This window comes from Hypomesus nipponensis, chromosome 1, assembly GCF_054491055.1.
Source record: "Hypomesus nipponensis isolate SF chromosome 1, ASM5449105v1, whole genome shotgun sequence".
Lineage (NCBI taxonomy): Eukaryota > Metazoa > Chordata > Actinopteri > Osmeriformes > Osmeridae > Hypomesus > Hypomesus nipponensis.
The window spans coordinates 4,444,796-4,460,000 of NC_140361.1; the positions used below are offsets into that span (position 1 = coordinate 4,444,796).

At 45.7% G+C, this 15,205-nt stretch overlaps 4 protein-coding genes across 10 annotated transcripts in view; all 4 read right to left on the reverse strand.

The window, feature by feature from the left end:
- Window positions 1-230: 230 nt before the first annotated feature.
- LOC146302110 (heterogeneous nuclear ribonucleoprotein A/B-like) lies at window positions 231-5,075 on the reverse strand. 5 transcript variants are annotated; one of them, XM_084702318.1, is made up of 9 exons: window positions 4,949-5,075; window positions 4,164-4,483; window positions 3,606-3,774; window positions 3,188-3,346; window positions 2,865-2,996; window positions 2,251-2,341; window positions 1,646-1,810; window positions 1,407-1,492; window positions 231-928 (listed from the first exon to the last, which is right to left on the reverse strand). In XM_084702318.1, the coding sequence occupies exons 2-8, from the start codon at window positions 4,457-4,459 to the stop codon at window positions 1,422-1,424; spliced, it is 1,083 nt and encodes a 360-aa protein (XP_084558444.1). In that variant the 5' UTR covers window positions 4,460-4,483; window positions 4,949-5,075; the 3' UTR covers window positions 231-928; window positions 1,407-1,421. The 5 variants fall into 5 exon arrangements, with proteins under 5 accessions (XP_084558444.1, XP_084558434.1, XP_084558452.1 ...); XM_084702308.1 differs by having other exon boundaries at window positions 4,885-5,013; XM_084702326.1 differs by having other exon boundaries at window positions 4,164-4,478; window positions 4,885-5,009.
- Window positions 5,076-5,290: 215 nt separating this feature from the next.
- Window positions 5,291-7,989, reverse strand: nme5 (NME/NM23 family member 5). Of its 3 annotated transcripts, none has more exons than XM_084702379.1 (6): window positions 7,854-7,989; window positions 7,367-7,519; window positions 6,762-6,967; window positions 6,256-6,356; window positions 5,912-6,030; window positions 5,291-5,695 (listed from the first exon to the last, which is right to left on the reverse strand). In XM_084702379.1, the coding sequence occupies exons 2-6, from the start codon at window positions 7,505-7,507 to the stop codon at window positions 5,627-5,629; spliced, it is 636 nt and encodes a 211-aa protein (XP_084558505.1). In that variant the 5' UTR covers window positions 7,508-7,519; window positions 7,854-7,989; the 3' UTR covers window positions 5,291-5,626. The 3 variants fall into 3 exon arrangements, with proteins under 3 accessions (XP_084558505.1, XP_084558495.1, XP_084558514.1); XM_084702369.1 differs by having other exon boundaries at window positions 7,367-7,551; window positions 7,854-7,984; XM_084702388.1 differs by lacking the exon at window positions 7,854-7,989 and having other exon boundaries at window positions 7,367-7,847.
- A 222-nt stretch (window positions 7,990-8,211) lies between these two features.
- On the reverse strand, window positions 8,212-11,837 carry rack1 (receptor for activated C kinase 1). The gene is made up of 8 exons (XM_084702357.1): window positions 11,630-11,837; window positions 10,857-11,028; window positions 10,269-10,416; window positions 10,056-10,151; window positions 9,628-9,738; window positions 9,032-9,172; window positions 8,642-8,752; window positions 8,212-8,318 (listed from the first exon to the last, which is right to left on the reverse strand). Exons 1-8 carry the CDS (start codon window positions 11,736-11,738, stop codon window positions 8,253-8,255), a joined length of 954 nt encoding a protein of 317 aa, XP_084558483.1. The 5' UTR covers window positions 11,739-11,837; the 3' UTR covers window positions 8,212-8,252.
- A 364-nt stretch (window positions 11,838-12,201) lies between these two features.
- LOC146302113 (uncharacterized) overlaps window positions 12,202-15,205 on the reverse strand; it is a 78,702-nt gene continuing 75,698 nt past the window's right edge. The window contains exon 32 of the mRNA XM_084702400.1: window positions 12,202-14,171. Coding sequence (XP_084558526.1) covers window positions 14,121-14,171 — 51 coding nt within the window. The 3' untranslated portion in view covers window positions 12,202-14,120. The remainder of the gene's footprint in view (window positions 14,172-15,205) is intronic.

Sequence of the window (15,205 nt, forward strand, 5' to 3'; positions counted from 1 at the left end):
CAGGTTTCAATCAGCTAGTGGGGCGAGGATACGAACTCAACTGTCACCCATTCTGACCAGTTATCCTGCTGCCAGCGAAGACTTCTCTTTCTCCACTTCCCATAGGGGCATCAGCAGAGCATTTAACATTACCAATAAAGACAAGACAAGCAAGCCATTTAACAGTTAAAGCATTTAACATTAACCACATTAGCATTAGGTTTATAAATAATAACAAAAGGGTCCACGTGTAATATAAACCAAATGTTTATTTCTACCAATTTGCCCAAGACACTAGAGGAATGAGTATCCAGTCGTACATTAGCAGGCTTGCGCTCGTTGTAGTAACACTAGTAAAGCCACTTTTTAAAAACTACACAAGATGGGGAAAGAAAAAAAAAAAATCTCCTTAAAAGCCAAAAAACAATTGCGGGTTGTCCTTGTCTACTAGCCAACTGCAAACATTCACTAGACAAGCTTACAATGAAACCTTTTGATTCGTTTTTTTAAATCCCTCATCTTTCCTCACCCCACTCTGAAGCCATGCAACCTGTGTCTGGACACTCGCACTGGAACAAATAATCTAAGTCTAGAAACACCAAAAAAAAAAAAAAAAAAAAAAAAAATTGTTTTATTTTATAAGCTTTGAAAGCTCTGCTCCTGTTTGTTGGTAATTCCAGTAGACATGTAAAATACAACCATACAATACATTAGATTCAAAAAGGTACCAAAAAGTACAGTAAAAATAACACTTCCATTGCTGGAAATGTAAATGGACACTAAACAATATAAAATAAAAAGTGGAAAAGTGACATTTGCTTCCCCAGTTCCTCACTTGATCTGTACAAATGGAGCATGAGTCCAAATTTCTGCCAACTCCAAAGGAAAAGCCAGACCCCGTGTTGGCTGTGGCTGGACCACGGGATCATCCTCCTATCTTACTTTAGACCTTGAGAGGGAAAACAATGGTGCTCACAGTTACTGAGAAAACACCAGTGGAAAAAAAATTCTTTTTTTTCTTTCTTTTTTTAGTAGTAGTGAAGACAAGACACCATGACGTTTTATGAGTTATGAGTTGGAACAAGGCCAGGTAACGAGACACACATGGAGGGTGACCATCCACAGGGACATGACGTCTAGCTGGCACACCTCGGGCCCCCACTGACCAGCCCTATCCACCACCACCTCAACCCTTATTGATCCAGTAGTGTAGTAGGGATGCATCTTAGATGGTCGGCACATGGAATGAATCCATCACTAATGACACCCCTATCCCCCCGGCCTCCCCGGCTCCCGCCCCCCTTAAAGCCCCCTAGAACGCACGTTTGAATGGGTTTAAGACTAGATGGAGAAATTTTGGAGTCAAAAAGGCACAAATGGTTACAGCTAGATTGTCATATCACCATAGATGATGCAAAAATGCATACCTGCACTACATGTGATCAGTATGGCTTGTAGCTACTCTGGTGGCCTCCACGTCTTGGAGTTTTTCCATAGCTTGTATTTCCCTGGTCTGGGAGGACAAGAGAAAAAGGGACTGAGTTCTTCTGAACCACAAAAGGACCAACAAAAGGTTCTTTTCAGCTTTTTTTTTTTTTTTTTTTAAGGTTTTGTTTTGTAGTTTTTTGTTGACGTTTTTTTTTTTTTTTGGGCGGTTAGCGCTTACTGTAGTCATAACCACCCCCGTAGCCGTAGTAACCAGCCGAGTAGTCGTAGTTGCTATAGCCACCGTATCCGCCGTAGCCCTGCTGTCCCCCGTAGCCGTAACCTTGGTTACCGTAGCCTTGGTTCCAGTAGTTGTTGTAACCTTGGTTCCAGTTCTGACCCTGACCTGAGGACGGTACAGGCAACAGAGGTTAAAGGTTAATGTAATCTCAACGGATCACAGTAGCACATCAGTAGCTTACCACGATCACTTTCAAAAGTAACAGATCTAAATATAAACCTGGAAGCTGTATTTACAAGCCCTGTATCATCCATCTGGCAAAGTTCCAGCACCAACTGAGGGGGTGTGTCAGCTGGACATCTACGCCACAGCCAGGCTGGTTATCGTTGTATTACTTTGAATATCAAGGAATTTGGGTTTGTTATCATGTAATAAACAAATCCTGATCCCTACACCAGTAACTGGGTCAGGTTGGAATCTTGTCCAAACAGACAGCTAGACTGACATCAAATAGCTTTGTGGACCACAGAAATAACTGTATTTATCCTCATTTAGTGTTGGTGCCTCTCAGCTCCCCTCTCAGGTTCCAGCTTGGTGTTCCTCACCTCCTCGCCCTCGCCCTCCTCGTCCTCCTCCACGACCTCCAAACTGCTGCTGCTGGTACACCTCTTTGGGCTGGGCGATCTTGATCTCACACTGGAACAAGAACAACACAGGGTTCACTGGACAGGAATATGTCGTTCATGCATCTTTGGTCAGGTAACAGCCAAAGTGGCTCCTGTTACTTCATCACCTCTGAAGACACAGACAACCGGTCGCCACAGACAACGCTTTACAGCAGGACTTTCTGCTTTTGCCCCAAGGTCACCTGGACCACCCTGAGCCTTGTCACACTGCATATTCTCAGCCCAGGATAGCCCTATGCTAAGAGTTGACACCTGGGGGATAACTAAGCCCATTTTCACACACGCATTGTTAATCCAGGGTTAACCTAAAGCCCTGTGTTCAGCCAATTGTCAGGGGATAGCACGCTAACCCTTCGCCGGAGCAGGACTAGGCTAAAGTCGGGGTTAGCCCACAGTGGAATGTGCCTGGATTGTGCCAGTGTTTGGCTTTTCACACTGCCCTTAGCCCCAGGCTAAGAAAGCTTTCACACTGGCACAGTCCTGGCACATTCCACAGTAGGCTAACCCATCTGGTCCCCTCGTGGGCAGCTCACCTTCGATCCACTGACGTTGTGGAATTTCTTTTCGAGCACTTTCTTCACTGGACCCTCCTCCTTGTACGTGATGAAAACGAACCCCCTCCTCTTCTCGGTCTTGGGGTCCTGAGGTAGCTCAATGGTCTCGATCTGAAAGAGCAGCGGGGAAACACACAACGGCCGTTCAACGCCGCTGTCAACCCTGGCTGGCGCGGTCTTTCCCCATTCCCTGTGTGGGTGTTTTCTCAAACACGACCCCCATCCTCCACCGGCCAGCATTCTGCATCAAATCACATTTTATTTATATAGCGCATTTCATACCAGGAGGCAACACAATGTACCTCTCCGAAGGTCCCAAAATACTCCTGAATGACGTCCTTGTCTGTGTCTGGGTTGAGGCCTCCAACGAAGATCTTCTTCACAGGCTCCTTCTTCATGGCCATGGCCTTCTTCGGGTCGATCTGTCTGCCGTCTAGTCTGTGCTCCTTCTGTTCCAGCACCTAGTGGAGGAAGGGGATACTCCAGTCAGGAAAGACAACCCAATGGCAGTTTCCAGTGGTCACAATGACCCCCCCAGCCTCCCATGCTCAAGCAGAACATTGTGTACTATGGACACTTTTACATCCTGTGGTACACACCACTAGTGTAGGATTGTCCACATGAGGTTAACAGCCAGTTCTGGCAATGTGCTGGCCAATAACTTGCACCAGAACATTGTGTACTATTGAACCTTCCCCCCCCCCCCCCCCATCTGCTCACCTTGTCTACGCTGACTGCTTCTTTGAAGAGGATAAACCCGAAACCTCTTGACCTGCCTGTCTGCTGGTCCATCTTTATGGTGCAGTCTGTCACCTCACCGAATTTAGAGAAGTAGTCTTTGAGATCCTTCTTACTTGTATCCCAGCTGAGACCACCGACAAACATTTTCCTGAAGAAAAATAAAAAGGGGATTAATAAATTAGACTGATCCTATAAAATAGGGGGAGGGGCGGTTCTGAAACACTGCACATCTGTTTTATAGTCGCCTATCGGTGGACATGTAGAGGGCACCAACACTAATTATTACCATCGTTACATTTGCTTACAAGCTATGCCATTTCAAAAATAATTATAGTCGAAAGAATATCCCAACACCGCCCAATTAATCTCCCCTAAAATGATGTTAATCGTTCGGGGCGCTACATTTGCAGCCTGTTCTAAAGTGCCCATCCCCCCTTCGCTTCGCACATGGCGCCAACACAAAGCCCGAATGAACAAAGAGAGCAAGCGATCCATTAGAGCTGAGCTGATCTGAACACCACCCATCGTTCCACTCACCCCGCATCTTCCTCGCCTTTGCTGGCGTTGATCTGTCCGCCTTCAGAGGCACCGTTCTGCGATTCTTCCCCCTCGAGTGTTTCCGTCGTCTCTGCCTCTGCCTCTGCCTCTTCCTCTACCCCGTCGTCTTCAACACCCTCGTCCGCACAGGCTTCGGGCAGTGCCTCCTCTTCGCCTTCATTCACCGCCTCTTCTGTCTCTTCTTCCGTGGGCCCGGCTCCGTTAAAATCCTCTGCCTCTTCGCCTTCGTGTCCGTTTTCTGATGTTTCCATCAACTGTTGCTCGGTGTCAGACATTTTGTATTATGTTCCCTTTCTACCCTGAATAAAGCGAAATAACGTTACAAAAGGGCTACCATTATGTAACCCCCACTAGCCGTACATGCTTCGCCATTTATGCTATGCCGATGCATACATTTTCCCCCACCATTTTGGCAGGCAAGACAGTCTCCCATACATTCTCAGAAAGCCATGTTTTTGTTGTAGGAAGGGGCGTTGCGATCGTATAATCAAACAATGTTGTCAGATAGTATCCCGTTCTCTGAGACAGAGAAACAATGTAACAAGCTTGAATAGCGCTCATAAACCAATGAACGTACCACTCAAATCATAGTTACGTAATGCAGAGGCCGCGCACGCTAATGCGTTTTGTTACAGAAACAGAAATGGCAAGCATTTGTCAAATACACAATAATGCAACCAGATAGTATAATTATACTTACACAATAATTTAAACAATGAAAACAAGCGATATAGATGCAAAATAAGCCACAAATAGCTGCTTACTGATCACACAATCGGAGAAGGCTCTTCAAGATGGATTCTCCCATACAACGCCAACTCGTGGTTGGTTTTATAGTACCGGTACAAAAAAAAAGACCTTTCAGCTATTGAGCCCTTGATTTGATCCCAAAAGCTGTCAATCATAGCCAGGACCAATTGCAGACACCCATTCATTTTTCACAACAAATGTAGACGCCCCTTACACATTGGAACTTTCAGTACCTTTTCTGCTTTTGGGTACATTCTTGGAGCAACGACTTGTAAAACTAAAACAACTTTAGTGCAACCTGTTAGTATCAGGAAATCGCCACATGTTGCATTGAAAATGTCATTAAATATATATACTTGACAGTGAATAATAACACATTTTATTTGCAGCAATAACATAAGATTTGTAAACATTTGATCAAGTCAGAACATGTCTGTGTAAAAACCATAACCATAACTGTGCACTAACATACTTTACAGAACACATACATATATGTGTAGTCAACCAACCCAGACTATTAAACTCTTATGTCATCATCGTTACACTAACCACCTAATTTCCTTTTAAAACAATACATAGTTCGGAATACACCAATTCACAATACACCAGATCTGTGAAGACAGAGAGCAGTTAATTCCATCCCCTTGACCAATTAAAAACGAGATGTCGTCCTCCCTCAGTGAGCTCTGCAGTCACTCTGCTCCGTCATTCACCTTCGGCTTGTTTGGATTGTTCTTGATCAGCCAATCAGCGAGCCAGGTCTGAATGAGCAGAGGAGAAAAACAACAACAAACAAACAAACAACAAAGACAGGACGCAAACAGGAGAGTCAGAGAGCACTGCATGGGCTACTTATGATCCCTTATATATGACCTTGCTCCTGCTGAGTCCTGGCACCCTGTATTATGTGTCAGTTTCTATACTGTCTATAGTACAGCCTTCGTCTGTCAGGGTACTGGGCCTGCTGTGGTACTCACATAGGGGTCTGCAGGCTTCTGCTTGCAGAGCTCTGTCAGTCCACGCAGCAGTGTGGGGCTCACAAACCTGAACAGGTAGTCTTGAGCCGCCTCTGCCAAGGGGATGGGCTCAATCACGGCTGGATGGATACACACACGTAAACACACACACACACAAAGACAGACACACCCCCACACACACACATCACTACACTGAGACATGCAATACTAATACTTCAGTGTGTGTCATGTTGAAAGCATGGCTAGTGCGGACGAGTAGAAATTGTTCTCTTGTGTTTAAATGTGTGCGTGTGTTTGAGAGAGAGACAGAGAGAGAAAGAGGCGTGCCGGTCTGTGTCACTCACACTTGGGGAACATAAACTTGATCTCGCTCTCTGCAGAGGAGAATGCTTCACTGCCATGCAGTGCGTTCCTAAGGTCAGAGGTGCCATATTTGGCTCGCAGACTGTGAGGACACATCCAGCACGGCTGTCGTTAAAAACAACCAACAACCATGCAAGCTGCACATACAGGGCACACTGACCAGAGTTACAGTAAGCTACAGTCAACATGGCAGTAGTTAAAATGTTACTGCTTGCTAACTCTTATACTAGGCATGTATGTTTAGATGAACACTGCTACAGGATGTCATTCAGGAACCCCCTAATATGAAGTCTCTTTAGTCTGGTTAAAATGTTACTGCTTGCTAACTCTTAACACTAGGCATCTATGTTTAGATGACATTGCTACAGGAGGTCATTCAGGAACCCCCTAATATGAAGTCTCTTAATTAACACTAGAAGGCAGCATTCTTGCCTCAAACCTTGGCCCTGTTACAGGGGTCAGGGTGGGCCCCCAACACGGAACTGACCATTCAGGATGAGTCTCCCTGGCCTTGGTGCTGTTGACAGGACCAATGAGAGCCTTCCAGTGAGCGATGGCCTGCTGGCGTGCCAGCGTCATGGCGATGATGGGGCCTGAGCTCATAAAGGCTGTCAGGCTGGGGAAAAACAACTTTCCATACTGCTCTGCATAGAAGTCACTGCACTGCTCTGGGGTCAGCTGCAGTTTGCGCTTCTGGACAGGATTAAGACGACATACAGACATACGCAGAACAATCAACGCAGAGGAAATGTTTGTTTTAGGGAACTGCAATATACTGACACAGATGTGACATCCGAGTTAAGCCCCGACCAAGTCTACTGATGAACCGAAATCCATGGACCTATATATCCCTATCTACGCCCTCTGGCAGTCATTGCCACACATGTTCTGAAATTGAAACCCAAAGCTTGTAGTCTAAATTCAGTAGCTTGGCTCTGACTTGACAACTGACCAGAATTGAGCAGGAAACAAACACCGTTTTCAGAAGACATGGGGCCTGCTTGTCACTGACTACACAAACTGTTTACCACCACATTACCTTGAGAAATATGTGTCTCGATTGCTGCGCAACGTGTGTGAACAGACACCAACCTGTAGGATGGTGAACCCAGACCTCAGAATGATGTCTTCTATCTCCTCGGCCTTATGTATGACGTCGGGCTTAATCAGTGCCAATGTTCTCTCCACGTATATACGTGGGGCTCGCATCGGAGTCTTCGGCGTTCCATCCATTTCCGCCTATGTCTAGTAGGATAGTTGTTGCTCGGTTATGCGCGCTGCCACCGAGTCGGTTGCCAGGAACAGAGTACGCATTTAATTCAAGGAGGACGAAAGTTAAAATATCGCAAATCTAGCTACCGTAATCGAAATGCTACAGTAGGTCTTTACACTTAACTAGTTAAATGTTACCGAGCTAGAGCTAGCTAGACACTACCGTACTAGTGCTAGACATGAACACAACTTGAACATTTTAGCGAGATACTTGTTTACATAGACAATTAGACGTAAATAATGTGCATCAACATATCGAGCTAATTTACAACGCCATAATAACTTTGCCAAAATAGCATTTACTCACTTGGTTCCTACACTTTCTCAAACGGTCAAGCTACTTCATCATACAATGTTAACCGTTGCTAGGTTACATATCGCGACGGCGAGCCGCGTGGGTCTATGACGTCCTGGCCATTTTGGATGGCTCTGTCAGTCCCCCAATATCCACCACAGGTTTAAACATGTACATTCCAAATAGCATGGTAGCAGTATTGGGACGCACCCCTGGGACTTTCGTATACGCAACCAGTGAATCTCAGTCAAACTTACAGAAGCCAGTAAGGCAGATCTGAAGCTAATTAATGTCTGGTAACATTCAATGCTCCCATTAAATGTAAATTTCTGTTCACACCATTTAAAAAGTCATAACAACGACAACAATATTCCTTTAAAACTGTCTTTTTTATTCATTTGAGAAAAGTTCTTATCGGGTTCCGATGGTGACCTGCCACACTCTGATCAGGTTATCAGTGTAGCCAGCAAACAGGGTCTGTGAAGGAGAAAGATGATCAAACTGGTTAAACTTCATCCCAGTATCGAGTTTTCCAATTTCAACGTGGTCATCAAAAATATTCAAAGTTTACAGTAAATTAATACTCCATCTCCCCCTCATATTTGCAGGAGTGTCACCAGTGAACATCAGAGGTTTTAAGTGAATTGTTATAATCAACGGGGGAGATGGAGGAAGACAAAATGGACAGAAACTGACCAGGTATTTTTCTACACTAAGATCAACATATGACCATTGAGACTTCAATTTTCCTTTGCATATTTTGCTTGAGGGTGTTCAGAAGTAGTAAGCGCCAGGCGTACCTGTCCATCAGCAGACCAGGCCAGAGAGGTGCATTGTGGGGGCTCGGCCTTGCTGTTGGAGCTGATCACTTCCTGTCTGAGCTCATCCACGATGATCTTCCCCTCCAGATCCTGCACTCCGAGACACAAGACGCATGACGGTTCAGAGCAGTAACTACTTCTACGGTGTAGGCTCCGATAGCTATGTATGTTACAGTAACATCCGCTAATGTGATGTAAACGTATTTGAATACTTGTCTTGTTTAGGCAGTGAGGGCTCAGAAACAGCCTCTTTATCATCACAGAAATACAGCTGGCAAATGAAAGTTTCCATCACGGCCTCTCCCATTTCATCAAATGAAAAACACAAGGGCAACGTTGTGTGTGTGTGTGTGTGTGTCCATGTCTCACCCAGATCTTGATGCTAGGTCCGGTGGCGGCACAGAGCCAGTAGCGGTTGGGGCTGAAGCACAGAGCGTTGATGTTGTCACCACTGTCCAGGGTGTACAGATGCTTGCCCTCGTTCAGGTCCCACAGCATGGCCTGGCCGTCCTAGTGAGGGAGAGGAAGTTAGCGACGTTGTTCAATGTCACAAGCCCATGTCCAGGTACTCTTAAAGAGGAAACTACAGCCTCACAGGCCTGCAAGACAGTCATCTTGCAGTTTGCCTTTTGCCCATCGGTACTGTCAGCTAATCACAGGTAATCCAATATGCTCCATCGATCTTAGTGGGTTAGCATAAGGAGTGGACCAACGGAGTCGGCATTATTGAAGTGCAGTTGGCGTTCAGAAACAGCCTCTTTATCATCACGGTAAAGCAGATGGCATTAGTAAGTTTCATCACTACTGACACCTGCACCCATACACACACAGCAACATCCGCCAGCAAGGGGCCCCAACGATGACCCCCAGAGGCGTTGAACAGCTACCAACTCAGCCCTGGGAGGACAGACCCCTGGTGTGACCGAGTCAGACATGCAGCCCCTCTAGCCCCGCCCTGCTGGTACCTTTCCTCCGGAGGCGCACAGGGAGCCGTCAGGAGAGACGGTCACCGTGTTCAGGAAGCCTGTGTGGCCAATGTGGTTGGTCTTCAGCTTGCAGTTGGCCAGGTTCCACACCTGGAGAAGGACAAAGGGGGGCAAGAGACAGGAGGGAGAAGTGAGGAATTAGTGGCGTTTTCACACATTATTGGATGGATATACATGCGGTAGTCTGGTTTCCAGAACCCTCATCATTGCAGGACTTGTCGTCAGAGCCGTAGCTCAGGCAAATAATGTCACGATGTAATCACAGGGTAGGACGTCTGGCCAGGCCAAAGAGGACACGCCTCTACAGACTGCAGGAAGCAGACAAGCAGTAGAATCCACAAGGCCCCACCTAGTCTAGTTTACATCTTACTCTAAAAGGAGAACAACCCTCCAGGATGAGGACGTACCTTGACCATCTTGTCCCAGCCACAGGACACAATGATGGGGTTGCTGCTGTTGGGGGAGAAGCGCACGCAGGACACCCACTCAGAGTGGCTCTCGTCCTATAGGAGCGGCCAGAGGTCAAAGGTTAGGATGTTCAACCAAAACAATCCACGGTTCTCTGACCTGGATCTACATCGCCCCAGTACAGCCCCCCCACCTCCACCCAGCAGACTCACCTGGATGGTGTACTTGCAGACACCCAGGGTGTTCCACAGCTTGATGGTCTTGTCCCGAGAACCAGACACGATCTGGCGGTTGTCGGCAGAGAAGGCCACGCTGAGGACGTCCTTGGTGTGGCCCACGAAGCGGCGGGTGGTGGTGCCGCTGGAGGAGGGAGGAGAGCACGGTTATGGGAGGGGGGGGGGATTCCGCATTTGGAACGCACACTGCTGGCAAAGATTGTTTACCAAAACACGATTAGATAAGTAGAAGTCAAGTTTTCTGCTTAAAAGGCAACTGTGAGCATCTTAACTGTTGACCCATCTGATTTCATCCCTACTGCGATGGCAGCTTTCAGAAACAGCCTCTTTATCATCATGGTGAAGCAGATGGCATTAGTAAGTTTCATCACTAAGGAACCAGCACACTGAACTCTTGTTCACCCAAAGGCAGGTACAAACCTAGATCTTACGTCCACCCTCTCCATTCTCTCTACACCTCCCCACATATTTCCACCCCTCATCAATCTTCTCTTAAACCCCTCATCGCCCCTCCATCTCAAATCCTTCCTCTGAGTCTTCTTCACCCCCTTTTCCCAAACTCACGTGGTGAGGTCCCACAGGCGAAGGGTCCCATCCCAGGACCCAGACAGGGCAAACTGCCCGTCGGAGGAGATGACCACATCACTCACGAAGTGAGAGTGGCCCTTGAGGGCGCGCTGGGGGATGCCATAGTTGGTCTCGTCACGGGTCAGCTTCCACATGATGATAGACTTGTCTGAAATAACAGAGGAGGCGTTAGTCCAATACATTGTGACTACCAACTGTTAATAGTCCGTTAGACATGCATTGCATAGGAGTACATGACACAGCTTGCTTGACAGTTCCACTGTTGACCATGTTGCGACTCCTTGAAAGCTAGCTACCGCTAGCTAATTGGGCGAATGGGCCTCCACAGACAGTACACTTCAATGTTGGCTACGTGATATACCGTGCCAACGTTTGACTACAAACTATTAGTTGTAAATCAGCCGGTACGAGTAAATGTGCTGGTTCGAGTCAATTGTAGGCGGGAGACTTAACCCCTAGTGTTTGAAATACAGCCCCATGTGCGTTGTCAGCATCGCTGACGGAGCGCAGGATGAGTGCATTGCTATCTGGCGTTAACGTTACCGGTAAAATGGTTTCGTTTGCCTGTCCTGTGAGCGGTGGCAAAATTACCCGTTACTGTGCACACATTGTACTATAACAAACTCCGATGCGTTTCTTCTACAACGCCACCAGTTTGTTATTTCCATTTCGAATTACCGTGAGTTAGTTCCCGCTGGCATCCAAGCTAGGGTGAGCCATGTTGCCGTTACGGGCTAATCAGCGCTTACCTCGGGATGCAGACAGAATCATATCGGGAAACTGAGGAGTTGTGGCGATCTGTGTGACCCAACCATTGTGTCCCTTCAGGGTCCCCCTGAGAGTCATCTGCTCGGTCATTTTGGCGAAGTTTAAGGGTGCCTTCTTCAAGGATGGATTTAGATTATTTTGAGGTCTAGGTTACCCTAGCTCCTCTCACATTTGGGCACAGCGGAAAAGGAAGGTCTAACCTGGATACAGAACATTTGAGGGGTCGATCAGGCCGTGAAGCATCCTGGGAAGACCGAGCTGTAACCCTTTCCTGCCCGTGTGGATTCAAAGGCTTCTTTTCACTTTATCTGCTATTATTTGCCACATCATGCTGCGTGTGTAATATATAACTAAATTATCTGATTTTATGTTGTTTCTTCCTGCCGTCGTGATCTCACTGTACACCTAGCTCAAGCTTCATTTTAATACTTTATGGTCGCCTTTTCCTTGATCGTAGCATAATGAAACTTCTGTCTCAGGTCTCTAAGCCTGTTAGGGAGGTGGGAGTTGGGGAGTATCTTCAGTGTGAGGAAGAGAACAAGCAGGAATCAAATGGATTTATATGTGGATAATTTATTTCACTCTACATGTTGAACTGACCAGATTTTACATAATGAGATACAGAGCCGTTACAAAAATAGCTTGATTCTTTTACAACCAAACACACAACCAAATACACAAAAATCATAAAATCAAACTAATATTAATAATACTGTGATAGCCTACTTATGTTAAAACACACCAAACTCTATTTAGACATTGTGTCACCATTCAAAAGTGTTCATCCCTTGAGAAGAGAGGCTGGCAGTCTGCTAAAGAAATAAATGTGTACATTGTCAGACCGTATACTATGTCAGACCCTTCGTGTACTATGTCAGACCCTATGTGTGTACTGTCAGAGAACCATCTTGTTTGTCTCAGAGGGGAAGTTTTTTTTTGTCTCTACCTTTAACATTCCCAATAACAGGTGCAGAGTTTTACATAGTATAAACAATAAAGCTTTAAAAATATTGAATCTTGCGTTTGAACAATGGAAATAATAATACTGGAAATGGTACAATAGTGTATTTCAACGCATGAACAAATCTTTAACTGGCATGGTCATATCTATGGTTGCATTAATCTGTGTGTTTGTGTGTGGCATTGATATGTGTAATAGAACTGGTTAACACAGTGTCAAATACCAAGTCTCCAGAAACACAAACCTTAAGATAACTGAAGCACCATGAGAAACCACAGTATGTAGAAATATGAATATGTCATGATAATATTCACTTTAAAATGTAAATCTGTCTGACATATGATCGTGTTTAAAACAAACAGGTAATGTTAAACCAATTGAGAATTTGTATTATTTTTCACTGTGTAGTAATACAAAAACAACAGTTAGTCAGAACTTAGCTTCAGGTGTGTTTCACAAACTCCTCCCTCAACTGTTGCACGTTATCTGACTAAACTCTGTACACAAAGCAAATACTGGAACTTTAAGTCAGCAGCAAAATCTCCTACCGTTGTCCATTAACCCAGGTAAAAGTAACCCATAGCAATGTGTCTTACACTAAGATTAAGATAATAATAGACCATTAAACAAGCACTTGATTTATGACCTGTCAACACTGTCTGGAAAAACCCATTCTAACCCCTTCATATGGTCAACTGGTGTTCACTACAAATAAAAAACACATTAATTACAATCACTTCATGTTAAAGACTAACCTTCATTGTTGAATACTGAATGGTAACAAGAACAGTCAAAGTTGAAACACTGCTTGCTAAACACTGCACACGTCTCCATCAGTGATGGCTTTGAAATGAGCTTTAAGCTAGACCCTGGTATGAATCTTTATGTTACAACAACAGATACTCATGCAAAGGAATGAAATATGACTGAGCAAGAATGAAACAGAACTCATAATTAGACACCAACAGTGTAAGGTGGGAGAGTTTGCCTAGATAGAAATACGGGTGAAAATTGATCTCATGTGAATATATGGTTCAGTGATCTATTGCCTTTGTCTGTTTAAAGGCTGTCGAGATGCTAATATAAGCTGTGACTTGTGATCATCATGCACTTTATTGAGCGAAGACACATAAAAGATAAAAAATATCAAAATAAGAAATCATCATACACCATATTGTACAAACGACACCCCTGCAAGGAAACACCGCAATGTGCCAGAGTGCTCTGTGACCAAGAGACAAGCTCAACAGATGCAGAAGGACTGTGATGACCATAAACTTGGTGCTGTGGCTGGATGACTTTACAAGAACCAGGGTTTTTTTCTCCTCATGGGGTGAATGTGGAAAAGCAGTGTTCTCTCTCGCCACCTGCTGGTGAGATTCCATAACGGAAGGGTCCGAGTGTTCTGTTTGGCACACTGGCGTTCCATCACTCTGTCCGCTCTCACGGAGGACTGTGCGTCCTCCATCCCATCAATCCATCCTTCCATCTCTGGTGGTGGCTCCTCCCCCTCAGGGCTGGGAGAGGCGCTTGCGTTTTAGCTTCTGTCTCGCCATCTCCTCCTTTCAGAAACACACAGTTGAGAAGGGAGCCCTGATCCACACTCCTCCGTCCCTCCCTCCCTCCATCCACCCATCCACCTCACCCCATCACACCAGGAGATCTGTCCATCCGTGGGGTTGAGAGAGGGAGGGATAGAGAAAGAGGGAGAGAGAGAGACATAGAGAGAGAGCACACACCACCACTCCCATGCAGCATTAAGAACTAGAGGACAGAGCCTGTTAGTGATACAGCACCAGCCCAGCTGTGTGAATCCAGACTCTCCAACAGCATACAGTATGCCTGTCCTGTAGGTCAAGAGTCCATGTCTCTCCCCTGCAGATGCAGTGCGACTGTCACCTCAACCTGACTTAAAACTCACATTCCATACATCCAGCGTTGTAACACTGTTGACTCAAAACAGTGTCTTTCATAGAAAAAAAAAATCTCAATATATTATATCAAATGTTTCCATAAAAAAGGGTAAAAACAGACGCCCAAAGCTGAAGTAGCATCTAGCAGATCATTATGTACAGGTGCCATGCTGCTGGTTAGTCATCACTGCAAGAGAGGAGAGGAGACGTTGATTGGTACTAAAGTGAGGTTTCTGATCAGAGTCACAACAACAGGCTGCTAACGTAAGCAAGACTACGCTGCTGAGGCATGCTTCATCGTAAACTGCTCATCCTTCAGATCATAGCTACACACAGTGCTGTTTAGTGCTGATGGGGATGGTCTGGTTGGACACTCATGGAGACTACATTTACATTGAGCCATTTAGTAGATACTCTTATCCAGAGCGACTTACAGTAAGTGCAGGGACATTACCCCGAGGCAAGTAGGGTGAAGTGCCTTGCCCATGGTCATTTTGCACGCCAGGTATCAAACCGGCAACCTTCGGATTACTAGCCCAATTCCCTAACCGCTTAGTCACCTGACTCCCAGGGAGTAGTCTAGACTGGGATCCCGAAGGTCCAGTGTCAAGCTCTGGCGTCCCTGAGGCTAAGTGTTCCTGAACAGGATAACATTTGCAGTGATGCTGGGTGTGCTACTGATC